This window comes from Schistocerca nitens, chromosome 2 (assembly GCF_023898315.1).
Source record: "Schistocerca nitens isolate TAMUIC-IGC-003100 chromosome 2, iqSchNite1.1, whole genome shotgun sequence".
Lineage (NCBI taxonomy): Eukaryota > Metazoa > Arthropoda > Insecta > Orthoptera > Acrididae > Schistocerca > Schistocerca nitens.
Window position 1 is genome coordinate 352903733 of NC_064615.1, and position 21563 is coordinate 352925295.

General features: G+C 38.9%; 1 protein-coding gene across 3 annotated transcripts in view; it reads right to left on the reverse strand.

Annotated features, from left to right (window-relative positions):
• Positions 1-21563, reverse strand: part of LOC126236167 (activating signal cointegrator 1 complex subunit 2) — a 174710-nt gene that overhangs the window by 99190 nt on the left and 53957 nt on the right. For all 3 annotated transcript variants that reach the window (XM_049945262.1, XM_049945261.1, XM_049945263.1), the window contains exons 6-7: positions 15556-15776; positions 13594-13779 (exon numbers count right to left, since the gene is read on the reverse strand). In XM_049945262.1, coding sequence (XP_049801219.1) covers positions 13594-13779; positions 15556-15776 — 407 coding nt within the window. The remainder of the gene's footprint in view (positions 1-13593; positions 13780-15555; positions 15777-21563) is intronic.

Below are 21563 nucleotides of genomic sequence, written 5' to 3' on the forward strand. Positions count from 1 at the left end.
CACTCTGTCTTCATCAGGTACAACACCAACTACTGTGGATTCTAAACATATAGTAAACATATGTGGCTCCAACACGATGGTTCCCCAGATCACTGTTCCCATGTTGCAACCCAAGTACTAAATGAAAAGTTTTAAGATTGTTGGATAGGACAGAATGCTGCAGTACAATGGCCAGAGAGGACCCTGATTTGCCTCCTCTCGATTTCTTTTTGTGGAGAGCTCTGAAAGATGAAAGCCCAACTACAGGAGACAATGTGCACCATTGAATCGCCACAGCAGGAAACAGCATATCATCCGATGTACTTACATCTCTTCATGTATCCCTCGAACGGTGGCAAAAAATGAGCCATGCAGTTGATGGTAAACAAATTGAGCACACGCTTAAGAAAAGCGTAAAACTATGTTTCATTTAGAAAAAGTATTTGTTTTGTGGGTAACATGTTGTCAGTCATTCCAAATAATATGTTTAGTTTGTTTAAAGTGTATTCTGTGTAGTTACAGTTTTGAATAGTTCCTACAGACACATTTAACAGCAGGTGTTTTACCTTTAAGAAGCATTCAGGTGTTTCCAGGAAAAAAAACTGGCTCCAGCTGCCAGATCCTGTGTGTGTGTGTGTGTGTGTGTGTGTGTGTGTGTGTGTGTGTGTGTGTGGGCGCGCGCTCTATTTTTAACAAGGGCCTTGTTGGCCGAAAGCTAACTTTCTGACAGTCTTTTTGTTGTACCTTTCTGTGACTCAGAATCTCCGCTTTATGGTGAACAGCAACTATCCTTTTCATAATATCATAACAAAGGATATCTCATCACTAACAGTACAGGTTTTAAGTATTGAAAGGTCTCATGACTTGACTAATTGAAGAGACTGTGTAAGGAAGCTCAAAGTTGAAGACGCTTTGTTTGTGAGTGATGATGGGAAAGGAGCTTACTAGTAACACAGCGAAACTTTAACTTCAATTTATAAGCTATGCAAAGGAACATGGAAAGTGGGAAGCTGGGCACAGATTTCGTACCGATGCGGGGCAAAAAAGTAAGTTTGTCATTTCATTCTGGATCGTATAATGAGGATGAAGAATCAGACTTTAATGATGCTGAGACGGTGAGAAGTGATTGTGCTTGATTTGGGTATTGGCAGGTACAAACAAACTGATGCACTATTGTGAAACCAAGTTGCTTTTCTTTGGTCAAGGACAGCTATTTTATCTGCGAACAAGATATAAGATTTTCTGCTATTTTCATCTTAAATATTTGCTGTTTTACAAAAGTAACTGCAGCAACTTTTAACGGTATTAATTTCAACCTGCAAGATACATATACATATAATTTGAAATTGATGATTTATGATATGAGGGAAAAAAATTTGATTACAAGCCTCACCATGATTCTTTTTACGTTAAATTTTAGGAAGAAAGTTGACCTATTTCCATGCAAACACGGTAGTCTCCAATCAATAATTCTTAATTTATTGTAGGAGGCAATCTACATACAAAACTTTTCTGCTGGCTGAGTAGGTTAGCATGGTGGTTAAGGCACAGAACTTACATTTGGTGCATTCACAGTTGGAGTTTACCTACAGAATGTCATCGTCAAATGCCAATAATTCTTGGTCATAAAAATGATGATAATTTAACCTCATTTCTTTGTAAAAATTTACTTTGCAGATAACTACTTTAGTCACACTGTTTGGGTCAGTTCAGTCCAAACTATCAAAACTGCGTACAAACTGTAAAATAAATTCCTATACATACACTTATTGAAAAAATGGGAGACTTATAATCTTTGTGTCCAGCTGCATACTTTTTTTAAACCCTTGAATAGGTGTGCCATTTTCTATAACACAAGTGGACACACAGCGCACTTTGTACACATGTAAAGAATAGCTGTCTTTACGTTACCAAGGTAAATTATCCAGTAGACAAATGTCTGTGCTGCTAGCTTGGAATCTGGGTCGTTTTCTTGCACAAATCATAAATTTTTTCTCACCTTCCTTGTGGTTTATTTTATATTGCTGTTGCTAATTCGGACACATGACAACACAAATTATTACTGTGTTAGCTGAAGTAAAAGGTACCAGAGTGCAATTCTAAAACAACAATGGAACAGTGCAAAACAATGTTATTTGTGAGTGGCGCACTTCATATGCAGGTACACCCACTCAATGGTTAATAGTGTTACATGATTGAATTAACAAGTTTCTATTAGGTTGCTTTCTTGTCTGGTACACATTTTGATTTCAAACTAACTTCCCAATGAGTTACAGACTTAAAACTTTCAGAATAACTCATAATTGGATGGCAATGAAATTTACTTGTTTTTTTGTTTGGTGTGTGGTGGAAGGTAGTTTGTGTGCCACTGCAATTTCCCCCTTTTCCTGTTCCAGTCATGAATGTTTCACAGTAAGAACAACTGCTGGTAAACCTCTGTATGAGCTCAATTCTCTCTGATTTTTACCTTCATGATCTTTTCACAAGGTACATATACCAGGAAGAAATATATTGGTTGACTCAGGTAAAGAGAAACTGAAATACATCTGACACTTTTTTAACTTCTCCTAGCCCCTTACAGATATTTCCGAAAATTTCTGAATTTTTAATAGCTATGACAACACTTGTAATAATTTAAAACAAAGAACACAGGGCATGTGCAACAGATAATATTAATGAGTATAGAGAATAGTTGTCACTGAGAAGAATCACACAACAGTTCACATACTTGCAGTGTAATAAAAGTGTTAGTGACTTAGGTGGACTCCTCAGACACGAAACATTCCACATGGGAAAAATATATTAAAAAACAAAGATGCTGTGACTTACCAAACGAGAAAGCGCTGGTAGATAGACATAATAAAAAACACACACACAAATCCCAAACTTTCGCAACCCACGGTTGCTTCATCAGGAAAGAGGGAAGGAGAGGGAAAGACGAAAGAATGTGGGTTTTGAGGGAGAGGGTAAGGAGTCATTCCAATCCCGGGAGCGGAAAGACTTACCTTAGGGGGAAAAAGGGACAGGTAATACACTCGCGTGCGCGCGCACACGCACGCATGCACACACACACACACACACACACACACACACACACACACACACATATCCATCTGCACATATACAGACACAAGCAGACATATGTAAAGGCAAGGAGTTTGGGCAGAGATGTCACTCGAGGCAGAAGTACAGAGGCAAAGATGTTGTCGAGTGTCAAGTGGTGTACCAGGGGCGGCAACTTGAAATTAGCGGATGTTGAGACTAGGTGGGTAACGGGAAGAGAGGACATATTGAAGGGCAAGTTCCCATCTCCGGAGTTCTGATAGTTTGGTATCAGTGGGAAGTATCCAGATAACCCGGACAGTGTAACACTGTGCCAATATGTGCTAGCCAGGCACGAAGGCATGTTTAGCCACAGGGTGATCCTCATTACCAACAAACACTGTCTGCCTGTGTCTGTTCATGCAAATGGACAGTTTGTTGCTGGTCATTCCCACATAGAAGGCTTCACAGTGAAGGCACGTCAGTTGGTAAATCACGTGGGTGCTTTCGCACGTGGCTCTGCCTTTGATCGTGTACACCTTCCGGGTTACAGGACTGGAGAAGGTGGTGGTGGGAGGGTGCGTGGGACAGGTTTTACACCGGGGGCGGTTACAAGGGTAGGAGCCAGAGGGTATGGAAAGTGGTTTGGGGATTTCATAGGGATGAACCAAGAGGTTACAAAGGTTAGGTGGACGGCGGAAAGACTCTCTTGCTGGAGTGGGGAGGGTTTCATGAAGGATGGATCTCATTTCATGAAATCCTCCTCACTCCAGCAAGGGTGTCTTTCCGCCGTCCACCTAACCTTTGTAACCTCTTAGTTCATCCCTATGAAATCCCCAAACCACCTTCCCTACTCTCTGGCTCCTACCCTTGTAACCGCACCTGGTGTAAAACCTATCCCATGCACCCTCCCACCACCACCTACTCCAGTCCTGTAACCCGGAAGGTGTACACGATCAAAGGCAGAGCCACGTGTGAAGGCACCCACGTGATTTACCATCTGATGTGCCTACACTGTGAAGCCTTCTATGTGGGAATGAACAGCAAAAAACTGTCCATTCGCACAAACGGACACAGGCAGACAGTGTTTGTTGGTAATGAGGATCACCCTTTGGCTAAACATGCCTTGGTGCCCGGCCAGCACATCTTGGCACAGTGTCACACCGTCCGAGTTATCTGGATACTTCCACTGATACCAACCTATCGGAACTCCGGAAATAGGAACTCGCCCTTCAATATATCCTCTCTTCCCGATACCCACCTGGCCACAATCTCCGCTAATTTCAAGTTGCCGCCCCTGGTACATCACTTGTCACTCAACAACATCTTTGCCTCTGTACTCCCGCCACGACTGACATCTCTGCCCAAATTCTTTGCCTTTACATATGTCTGCTTGTGTCTGTATGTGTGTGTGTGTGTGTGTGTGTGTGTGTGTGTGTGTGTGTGTGTGTGTGCACGCGCGCGCACGAGTGTATCCTGTCCCTTTTTCCCCCTAAGGTAAGTCTTTCCACTCCCGCGATTGGAATGACTCCTTACCCTCTCCCTTAAAACCCACATCCTTTCGTCTTTCCCTCTCCTTCCCTCTTTCCGGATGAGGCAACAGTTTGTTGCGAAAGCTTGAATTTTGTGTGTATGTTTGTGTGTCTGTCGACCTGCCAGCACTTTCATTTGGTAAGTCACATCATCTTTGTTTTTAGATATATTTTTCCTACGTGGAATGTTTTCCTCTCTCTCTCTCTCTCTCTCTCTCTCTCTCTCTCTCTCTCTATATATATATATATATATATATAGGGAAATATATTTTTCCCACGTGGAATGTTTTCCTATATAAAAAGAAAGATGATGAGACTTACCAAACAAAAGCGCTGGCAGGTCGATAGACACACAAACAATCACAAATATACACACAAAATTCAAGCTTTCGCAACAAACTGTTGCCTCATCAGGAAAGAGGGAAGGAGAGGGAAAGACGAAAGGATGTGGGTTTTGGGTAAGGAGTCATTCCAATCCCGGGAGCGGAAAGACTTACCTTAGGGGGAAAAAAAGGACAGGTAAACACTCGCACACACACACATATCCATCCACACATACAGACACAAGCAGACATATTTAAAACCCACATCCTTTCGTCTTTTCGTCTTTCCCTCTCCTTCCCTCTTTCCTGATGAGGCAACAGTTTGTTGCGAAAGCTTGAATTTTGTGTGTATATTTGTGATTGTTTGTGTGTCTATCGACCTGCCAGCGCTTTTGTTTGGTAAGTCTCATCATCTTTCTTTTTAGATATATTTTTTCCACGTGGAATGTTTCCCTATATATAGAGGGAAACATTCCACGTGGGAAAAATATATCTAAAAACAAAGATGATGTGACTTACCGAACGAAAGCGCTGGCAGGTCGATAGACACACAAACAAACACAAACACACACACAAAATTCAAGCTTTCGCAACAAACTGTTGCCTCATCAGGAAAGAGGGAAGGAGAGGGAAAGACGAAAGGATGTGGGTTTTAAGGGAGAGGGTAAGGAGTCATTCCAATCCCGGGAGCAGAAAGACTTACCTTAGGGGGAAAAAAGGACAGGTATACACTCGCACACACACACACATATCCATCCACACATATACAGACACAAGCAGACATATTTAAAGACCTTTGTCTGCTTGTGTCTGTATATGTGTGGATGGATGTGTGTGTGTGCGCGCGCGCGAGTTTATACCCGTCCTTTTTTCTCCCCTAAGGTAAGTCTTTCCGCTCCCGGGATTGGAATGACTCCTTACCCTCTCCCTTAAAACCCACATCCTTTCGTCTTTCCCTCTCCTTCCCTCTTTCCTGATGAGGCAACAGTTTGTTGCGAAAGCTTGAATTTTGTGTGTATGTTTGTGTTTGTTTGTGTGTCTATCGACCTGCCAGCGCTTTTGTTTGGTAAGTCTCATCATCTTTAATAGAGGGAAACATTCCACGTGGGAAAAATATATCTAAAAACAAAGATGATGTGACTTACCAAACGAAAGTGCTGGCAGGTCGATAGACACACAAACAATATATATATGAACATGCAGGCAAGCAGTTGTTCGCTTCCTGCTTAGACAATGAATGGACATAATTTGGTTCAAATAAGATGGACATAGGTGACTCGTGGACAATGTTTAAACTGATTGTAAATTGCACTCTAGGAAAGTATGTGTCGAGTATGTGTATTCAAGATGGAAAAGACCAACCATGGTTTAATAACAAAATGCTGTTTAAGAAGAGATTATTGCACTCTTGGTTAAAAAAGGACATGAATTGTCGACAGGCAAGCATTAGTAGAAATTCATGCACCTATAAAAATACTGATGTGCAATGCCTACAACAACTTCCACCGTCATACATTAGTGAACGAACTTACTGATAACTGTGAAAATTCTGTTCCCATGTAAAAAGATGTAAGCAGGTAGAAGGCATTATCAAACCACTTGTTGCCCAGTCTGGTGTGGCAATAGAAGATATTTAAAAGCTCATTCACACAGGATGACTGTAAAGACATGCCATCATTTCACCATCACACAGAATCCCATGTGGAGGAAATAGGAGTACGCAACCCTGGCACTGAGAAGCAACTGAAAGAGTTGAAAACAAGTAAGTACACAAATCCGCATGGAATCCCAATTCGGTTTTACTTAGCTTGCGTTTATTGTGTATCTCTTCCCCTGCACAAAGTCCTAGGTGACTGGAAAAAAGTGCATGTGACTCCCATACATAAGAAAGTTAACAGAACAGACCAGCAAAGTTACATATCCATAACATCAGTTTGCTGCAGAATTATTGAGCACAGTTTAAATATAATAAGTTTCATTGAGGCAGAAAAGCTTCTGCCCACAAATCAGCATGTATTTAGAATACAGCACTCATGTGAAACTCAGTTTGTGATCTTCTCACACGATATCCTGCAAACCATGATGAAGGGCCACAGGTACACTCCACAACCCTAGAGTTTTGGAAAGTGTTTGATACAGTGCACCACTGCAGAACTGTTAACAAAGGTTCAAGCATACGGAATATGTACCTAGGTGTGTGAGTGGCTCCATGACTTTTTAAGTAACAGAACAAAGTACATTGTCCTGGTGTGTTCATCAGAGACAGAGGTATCATCAGGAGTGACCCAGGGAAATGTGATGGGACTGCTCATTCTCTATCTATATACACATATCAAAAAAAGTTTTGCATCACCCTAGTTCCCAGAACTCCTGAAGACAGACATTGATTGTCGATATTGTATCACAGACACAGTACCTCTGACTGTTCAGAGATGTTACTAAACCTGCCCAAAGATGTAAACAACCATGCATGAGCAGTGTCTATTAGACAGAGGGAGTCCGACAGCTGATCCGTTCCAGTCATTCCACCAGAAAGGAGGTACACGGCTCATGTTGTCTGTAGTTCAACCATGCCTTGACGGTCAATACTGCCGTTCAATAGCATCCACATTGTTAATTAGTGACAGGAAGGGCTCTCATCAAGGGAAGTGTCCAGGCGACTCAGAGTGAACCAAATCGATGGAGGAGATACAGAGAGAAAGGAACTGTCGATGACGTGCCTCGATCAGGCCACCTAAGGGCTACTACTGCAGTGCATGACCGCTTCTTACGGATTATAGCTCGGAGGAACCCTGACAGCAACACCGCCGTGTTGAATAATGCTTTTCGTGCAGCCACAGACTCAAACTGTGCGCAATAGGCTGCATGATGCGCAACTTCACTCCTGATGTCCACGGCGAGGTCCATCTTTCCAACCACGACACCAAGCAGCGCGGTACACATGTGTACAACAACATGCCGAATGGACCACTCAGGATTGGTATCATGTTCTCTTCACTGTTGAGTGTCACATATGCCTTCAACCAATCGTCAGAGACGTGTTTGGAGGCAACCCAGTCAGGCTGAACGCCTTGACACACTGTCCAGCGAGAGCAGCAAGGTGGAGGTTCACTGCTGTGTTGGGGTGGCATTATGTGAGGCCGATGTATGCCGTTGGTGGTCATGGAAGGCGCCATAACGGCTGTACGATACGTGAATGCCATCCTCCGACCGATAGTGCAACCATATCAGCAGCATATTGGCGAGGAATTCGTCTTCATGGCTGACAATTTGCGCCTCCATCGCGCACATCTTGTGAATGACTTCCTTCAGAATAACGACATCACTCGACTAACGTGGCCAGCATGTTCTCCAGACATGAACCCTATCGAACGTGCCTGGGATAGATTGAAAAGGGCTGTTTATGGACAATGTGCCCCACCAACCACTCTGAGGGATCTACGCTGAATTGCCGTTGAGGAGTGGGACAATCTGGACCAACGGTGCCTTGATGAACTTGTGGATAGTATGCCACAACAAATACAGGTGTATATCAAAGCAAGAGGACATGCTCCTTCATATTAGAGGTACCAGTGTGTACAGCATTGTGGACCACTGCCTCTGAAGGTTCACTGTATAGTGGTACAACATGCAGTGTGTGGTTTTCATGAGCAATAAAAAGGGCAGAAGTGATGTTTATGTTGATCTCTATTCCAATTTTCTGTACAGGGTCCAGAACTCTTAGAACTGAGGTGATGCAAGAATTTTTTTGATGCGTATAAATGATCTGACAGAGAGGATGAGCAGCAATCCACGACTTAATGATGCTGTAGTGTAGGAGAAAGTGTAATCATCATGTGACAGGAGGTGGCTACAAGATGTCCTGGCCAAAATTTCTATTTGGTCTGATGGATGGGGACATGCTCTAATAGCAGAAAAAGTCACATTAATGCAGATGAGTAAGAAAAACCAACTTGTGATGTTTGAATACAGCATTAACAGTGTGTTGCTTGACACAGTCATGTTGATTAAATATCTAAGTGTAGCATTGAAATGCAGTACGAAATGGAATGAGCATGTAAGGATCGTAGAAGGGAAGATGAATGATTGACTTCAGTTTACTGGGAGAATTTTAGGGAAGTGTACCTCTTCTATAAAGGAGACTGCATATAGTACATTAATGCAACCCATTCTTGAGTTCTGCTCTAGTGTTTGGGACCCCTGCAGATCAGACTAAAGAAAGACATCGAAGTAATTCAGAGGCTTGCTGTTACATTTGTAACTAGCAGGTTCGATCAAGATGTGAGTATTATGGAAACGCTTTGTAAGCTCAAATGGGAATCCCTGCGAGGAAGGCAATATTCTTATAGAAAATCAGCATTTGGGTCGGCTGACTGCAGAACAATTCTACTGCTGCTAATTTACATTTTGTATAAGGACCATAAAGCCAAGAGAAGAAAAATTAGGGCTCATACAGAGGCATATAGAAAGCCATTTTTCCCTCATTGCTATATTGCATGATGGCTTGTGGGTTATGTACCTAGATGTATTACCTATCTGGCGTAACTCATCACTTAGAAAGAACGTACTGATTGGATAAAAGACAGCAGTAAGAATAATATGTGGTGTTCACTAACAGATGTCAAGTAGGTGCCTCTTCAAGGAGCTAGGCATTTTAACTGTGCTGTCACATTACATACTTTTGCTAATGAAATTCATCAAACAATCCGCTGCAATTTGTGAAGAACAGTGATGGATATACCTACAACACTACAGTGGCTCAAGGGGAGATCAAAATGCACCAATAAAATTTTTTTATCATAAAAAAGAAAAAAGCATGTTTTTAAGAGTAACCGCGTGAGTAGGAAAAAGCTGATAATGTGTTCATTAACGTTAACAATAATCACATATACATATAATGTAAACGGACTCATTTCACATCATTTTGATAAAAGCAGCATGCAAGTGGTATCTAGAACATATAATTAACTATCTGACTAACTAACTAACTTGCACATATAACATTTTTGTTTTTCTTGGTATTAAATCAACCACAGCAGTGTCCATTGTGAAGTAAAATGACGATCTATGAACTTCCTTGTTAGTTATTTGCTGTGGAAGTTACGACTTGTCTTTCATGTAATGCCTAATAGTCTTACATTTATTTTTAGCATAAGAGGAAAGTCATAAGAAGTTGAAGTTTCACCTCTTAGGTCACTGATAAAATCAAGCACAGCTATCATATTTTTATTTTTTTCTGATGCTGTTCTTGTTGTTTTGTGTACATAAAATTGCACTTCCTGTATGTATGAAGCTCCAGTATCACAAAGTGCCCATATTTTTATCCCATATTTTGCTAGTTTACTTGGAATTTACTGTCTCAATGGACATTGACTTCAAAACCCTAATAACTGTTCATCAACGGTCAGATTAATTTTAGGATTAAACAGCCTGGGAATGATTTGTACCCAGTTTTCCAAAATACTATTGACAATCATGTTACGTCCAGTATTATACAATTTGGAAATGACTTTTACTGAATTTTTCGAAATAATACAAAATGTTGAGAATCTGTCAGTGTACTGACTTTCTTCTATAGTCTCTTATCAAAGCGCACAACAAGATGTTTCTAATAATACTGTCACCAGAAAAATATTCCATTCTCTTTCCTTATCCCACAAGCTTTTTGAGATTTGCCTTTCCAACGATATACCTCAACAACAAAACAGGTAGTTATTTGTTGTCGTGATGACTATTCACGAAATAAGTTACAATATTACAGCTGACAAGCAACCCACAGAACTCTTTGCCACCAGAATTTCATGTATGCAATAATGCAAAATAAGTCAGTTGTTGACAACATGTCCGTGGTTACATGAAAATAAAATTCTTGACAATATACAAGTGAAATGCTATTTTGTTTCAAATAATGATATTATTGTTGAACTATGATTGTTATGTGATACAGTATGTTGATACTGTACAGCAGCAATGAGCCACCATTTAGTTTTGGTTGCGTTATTGAAAAAAATTGTGTTGTTGCCCAACAAACATGAACAATAATGAAGACCACAGTGTGTGTACGTGAAAACATGAAGAACAACATTAATATTGTTCATAACAGAAAGATGATGATAACCAATGTTCCTGGTGGCAATTGCATAGCAACTCACACATATGTTTTGATGAATGTATGCAAGTGGCCTGACAATGAATATCTAACTTTGAAATTAGCAATGGTGCTTTTCCCTTACGTAAACAAAAACAAAATTGTGGCTTATTTCTGCTGTATGCTATCAACACTATCAAGACAATGTGGCAGTAAACTCCACAGAATGTATTAATCCTTTTAGGGTCATACTAAGGAGAAAATATAAAAATGCAGTAAATGAAGCAGGCAAAAAGGAATACAAACGCCTCAAAAATGAGATCGACAAGAAGCGCAAAATGGCTAAGTAGGGATGGCTAGAGGACAAATGTAAGGATGTAGAGGCTTATCTCACTAGGGGTAAGATAGACACTGCCTACAGGAAAATTAAAGATACCTTTGGAGAAAAGAGAACCACTTGTATGAACATCAAGAGCTCAGATGGAAACCCAGTTCTAAGCAAAGAAGGGAAAGCAGAAAGGTGGAAGGAGTATACACAGGGTCTATACAAGGGCGATATACTTGAGGACAATACTATGGAAATGGAAGAGGATGAAGATGAAATAGGAGATATGATACTGCGTGAAGAGTTTGACAGAGCACTGAATAACCTGAGTCGAAACAAGGCCCCAGGAGTAGACAACATTCCATTAGAACTACTGACAGCCTTTAGAGAGCCAGACCTAACAAAACTCTACCATCTGGTGAGCAAGATGTATGAGACAGGCGAAATACCCTCAGATTTCAAGAAGAATATAATAATTCCAATCCCAAAGAAAGCAGGTGTTCACAGATATGAAAATTACCGAACTATCAATTTAATAAGTCACGGCTGCAAAATACTAACGCGAATTCTTTACAGATGAATGGAAAAACTAGTAGAAGCAGACCTCGAGGAAGATCAGTTTGGATTCCATAGAAATGTTGGAACACGTGAGGCAATACTGACCCTACGACTTATCTTAGAAGAAAGATTAAGGAAAGGCAAACCTACATTTCTAGCTTTTGTAGACATAGAGAAAGCTTTTGAGAATGTTGACTGGAATACTCTCTTCCAAATTCTTAAGGTGGCAGGGGTAAAATACAGGGAGCGAAAGGCTATTTACAATTTGTACAGAAACCAGATGGCAGTTATAAGAGTCGAGGGACATGAAAGGGAAGCAGTGGTTGGGAAGGGAGTGAGACAGGGTGGTAGCCTCTCCCTGATGTTATTCAATCTGTATATTGAGCAATCAGTAAAGGAAACAAAAGAAAAATTTGGAGTAGGTATTAAAATCCATGGAGAAGAAATAAAAACTTTGAGGTTCGCCGATGACATTGTAATTCTGTCCGAGACAGCAAAGGACTTTGAAGAGTAGTTGAACGGAATGGACAGTGTCTTGAAAGGAGGATATAAGATGAACATCAACAAAAGCAAAATGAGGATAATGGAATGTAGTCGAATTAAGTCGGGTGATGCTGAGGGAATTAGATTAGGAAATGAGACACTTAAAGTAGTAAAGGCGTTTTGCTATTTGGGGAGCAAAATAACTGATGATGGTCGAAGTAGAGAGGATATAAAATGTAGACTGGCAATGGCAAGGAAAGCATTTCTGAAGAAGAGAAATTTGTTAACATCAAGTATAGATTTAAGTGTCAGGAAGTCGTTTCTGAAAGTATTTGTATGGAGTGTAGCCATGTATGGAAGTGAAACATGGGCGATAAATACTTTGGACAAGAAGAGAATAAAAGCTTTCGAAATGTGGTGCTACAGAAGAATGCTGAAGATTAGATGGGTAGATCACATAACTAATGAGGAGGTATTGAATAGAATTGGGGAGAAGAGGAGTTTGTGGCACAACTTGACAAAAAGAAGGTACCGGTTGGTAGGACAAGTTCTGAGGCATCCAGGGATCACGAATTTAGTATTGGAGGGCAGTGTGGAAGGTAAAAATCATAGAGGGAGACCAAGAGATGAATACACTAAGCAGATTCAGAAGGGTGTAGGTTGCAGTAGGTACTGGGAGATGATGAAGCATGCACAGGATAGAGTAGTATGGAGAGCTGCATCAAACCAGTCTCTGGACTGAAGACCACAACAACACAACAACAACAGGGTCATACTGACTTGAACAGTATAAATGTTACTATTACCATTAGGGAAAAATTTGTGTAGAAAATAGGAGTCAATTTTAAGTTGCAAATAGCTTTTATAATTACAGACAAAGTATGTGTTCTACAAATGTATCTCATTTTATCAAAAAAAGATACTATTAAAAGAATATTGCTTTATTGACTTGATCACTTTCACTGACCACCACCCATGATGTGGGGACCGAAACTTTTGATGAGGGAATCAATGAATCATAAAGCTTAAGGTGTACGTCATGTTACACTTGTTTTTACAATGGTTACACGATTTTAATTATATGGTGAATACGACAGACTCTGGATTACTGCAATATTGAGTAGTGATTCTAGCATGTAAATCTGTCTAAACCAATCACAACTTTCAAAAACAAATAAAACAATTAATTTCAACAGAAAAATATAAATCATTTAATCAATGTTATTCAATTTTGTTCCAAAGTAAAAAGTACACAATCTTTACCTTTCTTCCATGACTGTATTGATCGTAGAAGAAACAATATACCTATACGATTTCAGCAATTCAGTACGAATTATATCCAAATTTGTCTTTAGCTCCATATACTTGGAACTGCAGCCCTCTTTATTTACCAAAATCTCCAAGTTTTCATACATTTCAGGTATGGCATACTCATAGAATTTTACAAGCCTGAAAATTGAGACAGACATTATTTTTTTGCCTTCACAGTTATGTTTCACACGAGGGATATATATAGCAAGAAATATGATTCAAAACAGCAAATTGGTAGGGTGCCAATGCTGTTTTGACATTCCTGGTAACTAACCATAACAAATTGTACTGTGCAATTGGCTCAGAACCAAGGCCAGTATCACAAAGTAGAATAAGTTTTAAAATTAAAATATCCCTCCAAACTCATGTACAATAGCACACACAGTTTAAATTTGCAAGAAATATTCAAACGTTCAAAAAATTCTGGGTGCCTTTGAAGAACTATTTGGAAACAATGATCTGGTAGGGTCATATACATTATCCTATTATACACGTGTTCATAAAATACAGTACAGTTTCCATTTGGGATACTTCATAGATGTAGTCGCATAGAAGTTATAAGCGAAGTGTTTAAAATGAGAATGGGAGGAGCTGTTAATTTTAACAGGATAGGACTGATTAGTTCAACTAAAGTACAGAGAAGCCAGGAGATCTTGAGAGGAACTTTTAATAGGCAATTTGGATAAAGGAAAACCAGGTACAATATTAATTTTTTTTGGCATATATTTCGTCATTAAATGATCTCAGTAAACAGATTTTTCCTTTTCACTACAAGATTAAATGCAAGCAGCTCATGTTACAGGTATAGTCAGTACACAATACAATAAAACCAATACTCTCCCTCGGATACAGTCCTCTTAATAACCCCTCCCCCACCCACCCACAAGTGTTACAGTACTATTTTGCCAACTGACTTGCTAAACACATCATAAAAGATGACTAAGACACTACACTTCCATGTAATACTAAACTTACATGTAAAGTTCCAATTACTGACTTAACGATTCTACCATCATAAATGTTTAGCCTTATTCTTCTTTGCCAGAGTTGGATAACCGCATTTTTTATGATACAATTTCACTGAGACCTTTACCAAAGTGCTGAACAATTTTAACAGTTAAAATGTGCAGTCACCAGAAAATTTGTGCATTAGTTCAAAATGGATAGCTAGTTTAATAAAAATTATTTGAAATTCTGAACTAACATTTTTGAAACTTAAATTCACAGATCACAGAAAAATGCCTTCTCTCTTGCTGCCAAATCTATTACTTTCATATACTTGTTTAGACAATACATTATATACATCACAACCATGAAGAAGTGATGTTAATTAACGTATCTTCACATCTCTGTTCCTGATATTTTTATCAGCATACAACTAAGGGCATAACGCTGTTAATATTGATATTAAGAATAGCTACGGACATAACTATGAAAATTCCACATTAAACCTGTATTGTAACATACCTGTACGAATTATACTGTCATACTGACACACACTGCCACAAAAACAAAACAACTCAAACTTGAGATGTAACAATGATTTCATTGCCTTTAAACGTAGTCTGATGCTACATGGAATATCAATCAATGCAGTGGGATAAAGCACATTCAATTCAAGCAGTTACTAGGCAACCGGACCAGATGCTGATCTTTCATTCACAGGCAATGCAGTACTTATGTTCTATTACTAACTCAGTCTGGAGGTATTAGAAAGACAACTGCTATCTTGATAATGTTTAGGCTAGTCTTCACACTCAAATTTATACATGATTATTTAAAAAATCGTACAACAGAAAAAAATAAGCAAATGAAGAAAATGAAATAGTTACTATTTTATACTTTTAAGTGTGAATTTTCTGCAGAGATTTTTTAAAACAATAGTATTTTATGGGAAAATAAGATTTTACGTACTGTGTTTCAAATTGAAGCCCATGGAATGCCACACATGCAGGACTACAGATGTCCAGAAATATTCTTAAATTTATGGCTGTATCCAATATATGAATGACAATATCTTCAAAAACACTCAATGACATTGTTCGTTGCTGGAGTTTGTTCTTTTCACTCAGTTTAATAGGTTCATTTTCTGTGTCATGGTGTATACCGAAACTTGCTTCAACGGATTTCAACACCTGTAACAATTGCCTATAAACTATATGCAATGCCCATTAAAACATATGCATAACTGGTAAATAATAAATGAAGAAAATTTAGAAAGTGAATAACATAATCCTTGTAACAGCATAGGATTTGAAAAGGTGATAACAGTGAGATTAGGCTACTTAAATGACTTCAGTTTTCCTTGTTAATCAGACATAAAACATTTATCCTGTGACACACAAATTAAATAGCACACACAATAAACTTACAGCTAATACTCTCTCTAGTAGTTCTAATTACACTATGGAATTAAGTATTGTTCAGGCTTATCATTGTAAGTCAATACTACAAAACTCTAGTATTTTAAATGGAAAAGGGGGGTGGGGGGAGGCTATCTCATGTTGCAGTCTTTACTGTCTTCTTCTTCCCTGCCCACAAACACAAACATTACATGCAGTCACCCACATATTTTAGTAATAGTAACAATAAAATATATAAAATGTTTAATATTAATAGTACTACTACTACTGTGAAACAAAATAGTCTTGAATTGATTTGGGTCTAAGTGAGGTAGTTTGTATTTTACATATTGCACTATGAATTTTATGCAACATCAACTTGTCACAAACTGAAGCACCTTCTTGCCATTCCAGGTAGTCCCGTATCCCTTCAATCCACCGAACTGCTGATGCATCACTGCTTCTGGAATTAGAGGACTGTTGTCATATTGGTCACTGTCATTCACCACCTCGGATTTCCTTTGTACTCGCTGAACAATAGCACTGTCCCTCAACATCTCATGACCTGGCTCTGTGCAGTCCATGTCAAACCATTAAGAAACATTTTCTTTGTCAATAGTTTCATATCGTGGAGTACTTTTCAAAACAGGAGGTAACACTGATAATGATCAGCCTTCTTCGTCATCAGAATCACCGATTTGATCAATTTTTGGATTGTTTTTCCATGACTTGGCTATGATTGGTTGTTTTATCTTATGCCACATCTTCAACACTTCATAAATGGCATCATGCACTGTCAATTGTCTCCAAAAGTTTGAAGACTGCTGCCCTCATCAATAAGTTTTTGCAGAACATTTCCACTATAAATTTTCTTCACGGCAGCAATGACACCCTAATCTATTGGCTGAATTAAGGCTGTCATAGTAGGGGATAAATATTTTACAAATACCATCCCATCATTCAATCTCAGACCAAATTAATTTGGTTGTGCTGGTGCATTGTCCAATGACAATACAGCCCTTACTGGTAGACCCTTTAACGTTAAATGTTCACACACCTGTGGCACAAAGCAATTATGGAACCATGTTTGAAATACTGGGCAGTCCATCCAGGTTCCTTTCTGCTGAAAATAAAGAATAGATAAGCTGTGCATTTCTTTTCCTTTGAAATAGCACCGTTTTTTAGCTTTACCTATTATACCAAGCTTAGCTTTATGTGAGCCCATACCATTAGCACAACACAGCAGAGTTATCCTTTCATTACTTGATTTATAACCAGTCGCACTAAGCTCTGCCTCAATAGCTAAAATCTTTGTTGGCAGACACTTCCAAAACAGCCCAGTTTTGTCCATGTTGTATGTTTGCACCAGCTCTAAATTTTCTTGTGCAATAAACTCCTGGAAATCATTACAAAAAACAGAAGCAGTTCTATTATCTGCATTTAAGTTTTCTCCTTGGACAGCAACCTCCTGGATATCCTGACACTGTTTAAACTTTGTAGCCAACTGGAAGGTGCATTAAAATCCCCTTAAATTCCCAAGGTTTTGAAGAAAAACTGGGCCTGTTCGGCACATATTGGACCAGATAATTGTGTGCCCTCTGCTCTTTTCTGCTGAAACCATTCCAACATGGCTTTATCCAGCTCTGCTTATGTAGATGTCTTCATAGACTTCCACTTTGAGAAACCTTTAGACGAGTCAGAACTGCTAGCAAATTGAATTATTTTATCTTTGTTTTTCTGAATATCATGGATCATAGTTCCACCCACATTGTAAATCAGTGCCAGATTCCCTGTATCAAAACTGCCTTCTTCGAGATTGGTGTCGGCGGTGGCGATACACACATCTGGCAACAACCTGGCATCTGATATTCTAAAAACTACGTATGGGAAAATCAAGAGTGTTTGTAAGTTCAGATACTGTCTCTTTATACATTTAGAGTTCTATGTTTGCTTTTAAAGTCCCGACTCATATATTTACATTCATGGCATGCACTACACATTTTAAGTAATGACTAATCAATGTGGTGGCTTAAACAATTTTAACCCTTCATCCGTGACGATGGTCCAAGACCGAGACTGGTAAATACTTGGGTTTAAAATAAAAACAGCTGATGAATCAAATATGCATTTTATACATTTTTAACAGCTGTTGACAGTCACCTTCTAAAAATGTTTATGACCGTGTGTCTATTAGATTTAAATGCTCATTTTAAACAGAAGGAAAGGTGCTGAAGGCATTCAAGGCAGAGAAGAAAAGGAAATAGGGAATATTTTATGTTCAAATTATACTTAAGAAGGAACAAACAGAATAAGAGCAGATAAAGAAATTTAAGAGTATCACAGTTAAAGAAGGACCTTTGCATGCTGTCCCTTTCTAGGGTTCTGTACCTCGGTAAAAACAAAACTCTTACAGTGTTACCTTGTCAATAAATTTGTTTTTCCTAGCCAAGAAGCCAAATTAAATAAAACCTACCAAAGAAGTGAAGTGGTTTTGTTAAGTTTTTAATACACAAAGCAAAATCAGTATATCCTTACAGTCTAGTAAAGTAAATTCAATTATTAGTTTGTACTCGTAAAGATAAGACTGTGGCATGTAATTCTGTCCCTGGCGTAAACATCCAAATATAGTTCTGTTACAAAGATAAAAGAAGCACCATCTATTCGTTCTTTCAGGTACTATGCCATGATTGTGTCACTAGGCACTAAGGTAAGCAACTGAAATACTAAGCTGAGCAGACACCTAAAACTTTAAATTATGGGAAATAAAGCCTATTTGTTGTTGTGCTTAAGTTACCTATGAAAACTCCATGAAAATTTGTCCAGTAGTTTTAGAGATAGCAGATTCAAACAGACAAACATGACGGTTTAGATAAAACTTTAAATTACAATATCTTCTTTCTTGTGAAAAATCCCATGCAAATTTGTAAAGCAGTTCAGGAAATTTGTGTTCAGACAGACAGACATGAGAGTTTTATTATTAGTGTGTGTGTGTGTGTGTGTGTGTGTGTGTGTGTGTGTGTGTGTGTCATAATGTACAAGAAATGGCCAATCAAAGAAGCATTTGAAAAACATTTGTCTGAAAGTACATTGATCACCCAAGTAAGTGAAGAGCTACAATAATAACAAACACCCACGACTTCTATTACATTATAATTTAAACAATATAAAAGTGAAGTGTGCAATCACCAACATCACTATTTCACTTACAACTGAGAACACTGATCTGAATACTACAGCTACAGGAGACATAAATGAAGGGAAATGCTGGCAGAATCAGATTTTCACTCTGCAGCGGAGTATGCACTGATATGAAACTTCCTGGCAGATTAAAACTGTGTGCCGGACCGAGACTCGAACTCGGGACCTTTACCTTTCACAGGCAAGTGCTCTACCAACTGAGCCACCCAAGCACGACTCACGCCCCGTCCTCACAGCTTTCCTTCTGCCAGTACCTCGTCTCCTACTTTCCAAACTTTACAGAAGCTCTCCTGCGAAACTTGCAGAACTAGCACTCCTGAAAGAAAGGATATTGTGGAGACATGACTTAGCCACAGCTTGGGGAATGTTTCCAGAATGAGATTTTCACTCTGCAGCGGAGTGTGCGCTGATATGAAACTTCATTCTGGAAACCTCCTCCAGGCTGTGGCTAAGCGATGTCTCCGCAATATCCTATCTTTCAGGAGTGCTAGTTCTGCAAGTTTCGCAGGAAAGCTTCTGCAAAGTTTGGAAAGTAGGAGACAAGGTACTGGCGGAAGTAAAGCTATGAGGACGGGGCGTGAGTCGTGCTTGGGTAGCTCAGTTGGTAGAGCATTTGCCGTGAAAGGCAAAGGTCCCGAGTTCAAGTCTCGGTCCGGCACACAGTTTTAATCTGCCAGGAAGTTTCAGAAGGGAAATGCTGTTCCCTTCAGTCATTTTCACCTACATCTGAAGAGTCAGTTGTTGTTCTATTTCTTCTTCTTTTTCTTAAGCCTTTTCCTTTACATCTTCCCTTACTCAACATCCTTTCATCTGTCAGCTCTACCCCTGGACTTAACAACCCTGTCAGATTTGTTGTGGTAGCAGATACGTCCATCGTGGGAATGTGCACCTTTACCAGAATGCAATGCTACAGGTCAGGTCACAAGCTCGTCCATGTGGGCTGATCTTCTCACAAGCAACTGAAACGTTTCTTTTGTTGAGCGTGGCTTGTAATTTATATAATTTCTCACCATTTCTAACACTCTTAAATTTTCATCGTACTATATTCTCCACAAGTTAGCTATGAAATTTGGAAATTGATATATTTAAAAATATAATGAGTTTTGAAAAGGAAAGGATATCATGATCCCCTCCCTCCTACTGGTTTCATGCTTAACAAAGACAAAACAGGATTAAAAAGTAACAACCTACACAAATATATATCAAAACACATGAGAAATTGTAACAGGACAAAGACTTGTAACTGGATTTCCAGCTTTTCATGAACAGATGTGTTAATCACTAGGATCAGAGCAATCTATGCTCCTGATATATATCTTAAAATATACAAAAATTTAAAAAAGTCTTTATGTTGTTAGTTACTGTGTTATCTGCTGTCTTAACTGGTGAAATGGTGTCTACCCAATGTAATTTGCTGTTTTGTTTCCTTCATACTCACACTGTCTGGAATTGCTTCTCTCATCAAATTTTCAGTGCATCTTCTTGTGTCCTTTTGAAAACATTTACAAACAGTTTTGTTTAATTCAGTATGTAGTATAAAAGTTCTTATCACTTTCTGCCTGAAACTCTCACCACCTCTTTCTATCTGAGATTTCTGCATATTTGCAACAATTTTTTGTTGTGTGCATAAGTCGGCCTTACCTACCTTTGTTAAATAATTCATCTTTCATCTACGACTGTATTTCCTAAATTACTCCTAGCTAGTTATTCATTTTTGCCTTATGTCTCACAAGTTTGCAGTTCAAACGTGGTTTAGAACCATCACAGCCAGCAAAATTCCCTTGTTATTAGATAAAATGTAGTTAATTTCATTTTTAATTACAGCCAATTCTTTCCAAGGCCATTTTCTGCTAGCCTCCTTCTGGAAGGGGACATGAAGGACAAACATATTGTTCATTTTGTAAAATTATAATTTCTTTTAAATCAATATTGTGGTATAATCCTCCAATGTAAAATAGCTTCCATAAAGTACAGATTAAGCAAGATGGAGACATGGGATGGTGCAAGAGCTCTCGATGGAACACATTCAATTAGGTTACAGGCCCTTAAAAAGTTCTTGATAACGCTCTAAGTTGTATTTCCTGATTGAGAATATTAGTGATACTAATGGGAAACTGGTGTTTCAACTGCTTAGTCTCTTGCACAAAGTGGATTGCTGCTCATCATACACTCACATGGAAGCATAGGTGTTTTAAACTACATTCCAGTGTTGATTTAATGAACAAGTTGGGAATTATCTAATGGCTATCTTGTGGAGGTGAGTGGTGAAGTTCGTGATGCAATCAGATTCTTATAATGGACAGTGTGTCCCACCTACTTCAAACATACTCCATAAACCAAGATCTTCTGAAGGGAAAGGGGGAGAGGGTGTGGGCAGCATGA